Here is a 1,422-nt window from a genome sequence, read left to right as displayed (position 1 = left end):
TACATGTGTTATTGGAATCCCTGGTGCAGCCTTTGTTTGCCGTTTGCCTTTATTAGTTGACATTAAAATTGAAAATTACACTCTCCTGCGTTGCGATGTCGATGTGAATTCACTCCTATGGACCATATAACCATGTGGGAGGGAAAAACATCCTCAAATTCAGGGAGAACTGTTTACAGAGATTGAAACTCCACTTTTCTGATTGCTTTGTTTCATCATCAAATAGTTGTGAGACTGTAGAACAGTTTCCAATCTCAGGACAGAATGGAGTCTCCTTCCAAGCTAATTCTGTGCGGGTGTTCAGGGCAATGGGGCCAGACGACGGCCCAGGTGCCGCTGTGGCCTGGAGGAAGGTCCTGTGGGAGCGCCAGCCGTACCCGGACAACTACGTGGACCAGCGCTTCCTGGAGGAGTTGCGCAGGAATGAGGGCCTCCGCCAGTACCGCTACTGGGCCGTGGTGCGAGAGGCGGGCCTGGTGGGGCAGCAGCTCTCCTGCGTGGCCATTTTCATCACCCTCTGGCTCTACATGGAGCAGGTAATTCATCTGCCAGATTGTTGTGATGACATTTTACCTAGCGTCAAACGTTCTGCCCGTTATTCAATATCTTTTTTTAATATTGTTCTAAGAGTTAAGGGAAGAAGTTATTTCCTCCATCCTTATTGTCTTCTGCTATCTTTTTAGGGCCTCCTATCCCCAGGGACTCTCCTGCTTATCAGCCTAGCGAGTTCCCTGCTGGGCTACGGACTGTACCAAGCCCTCGCATCTCAGGCGGAACCCGTTCTGCAACCTCGGACCTGTTGGGCCGACTTACAGAGTGTCACCATTTTCCTGTCCTTCATCTTTGGCTTCTCGCCCGTGCTAAAAACACTCACAGAGTCAGTGAGCACGGACACGGTGTACGCCATGTCAGCCGTCATGCTGCTGGCTCACCTCGTGTCCTTCCCTTACACTCATACGTCTCCCCCGGGCAGCCTGTCACTCAACGCGGCCCTTTTTGCATCCGTGTGTCTGGCCTCCCGCCTCCCAGGAGCCCTGCATACCTTCACCATGCTCAGCTGCGCCCTTATGGTCTTCGCCCTGTGGCCCTGCCTGCTGAGGCGGGTGAAGAATGGGGCCCCGCATCATTTCGCCGCCGTGTGCGTGGGAGTGTGCGCAGCGGGTGTGGGCGGGCTGGCATCACGCTGGCCCGGCGGGGCAGTCATCCTTGCACTGGCCCTGGCCACCGTGATTCTGCTCTGCCCCTGGCTGCTGGTCCAGCTCCAGAGGCACAAGGACAACATCCACGGGCCGTGGGACGAGGCGGAGATCAGCGAGGACCTCAGCCACTTCCTCCAATGAATAAGGCCTGGTTGAAGCAGACATGGGCTAGACACTTCATTAGGTACATAAACTCATGAGATCCAATGGAGTCTTTTTTTTT

At 54.3% G+C, this 1,422-nt stretch overlaps 1 protein-coding gene across 1 annotated transcript; it reads left to right on the top strand.

Annotated features, from left to right (window-relative positions):
* The first annotated feature begins 48 nt into the window (after positions 1-48).
* Positions 49-1,416, top strand: pigc (phosphatidylinositol glycan anchor biosynthesis, class C). The gene is made up of 2 exons (XM_019859428.1): positions 49-536; positions 684-1,416. The coding sequence occupies exons 1-2, from the start codon at positions 309-311 to the stop codon at positions 1,338-1,340; spliced, it is 885 nt and encodes a 294-aa protein (XP_019714987.1). The 5' UTR covers positions 49-308; the 3' UTR covers positions 1,341-1,416.
* The last annotated feature ends 6 nt before the right edge of the window (positions 1,417-1,422 follow it).

Source organism: Hippocampus comes, unplaced genomic scaffold, assembly GCF_001891065.2.
Source record: "Hippocampus comes isolate QL1 unplaced genomic scaffold, H_comes_QL1_v1.1 C16963474, whole genome shotgun sequence".
Classification (NCBI taxonomy): domain Eukaryota; kingdom Metazoa; phylum Chordata; class Actinopteri; order Syngnathiformes; family Syngnathidae; genus Hippocampus; species Hippocampus comes.
Note: the sequence above shows the minus strand (reverse complement) of the source record. Positions and strands in the feature narration are given on the sequence as shown.

Coding starts and splice junctions, on each gene's coding strand:
- pigc (XM_019859428.1), top strand. CDS start 309: ATGGGGCCAGACGACGGCCCAGGTGCCGCTGTGGCCTGGAGGAAGGTC. Junction 537..683: donor TCTGGCTCTACATGGAGCAG/GTAATTCATCTG, acceptor CTATCTTTTTAG/GGCCTCCTATCCCCAGGGAC.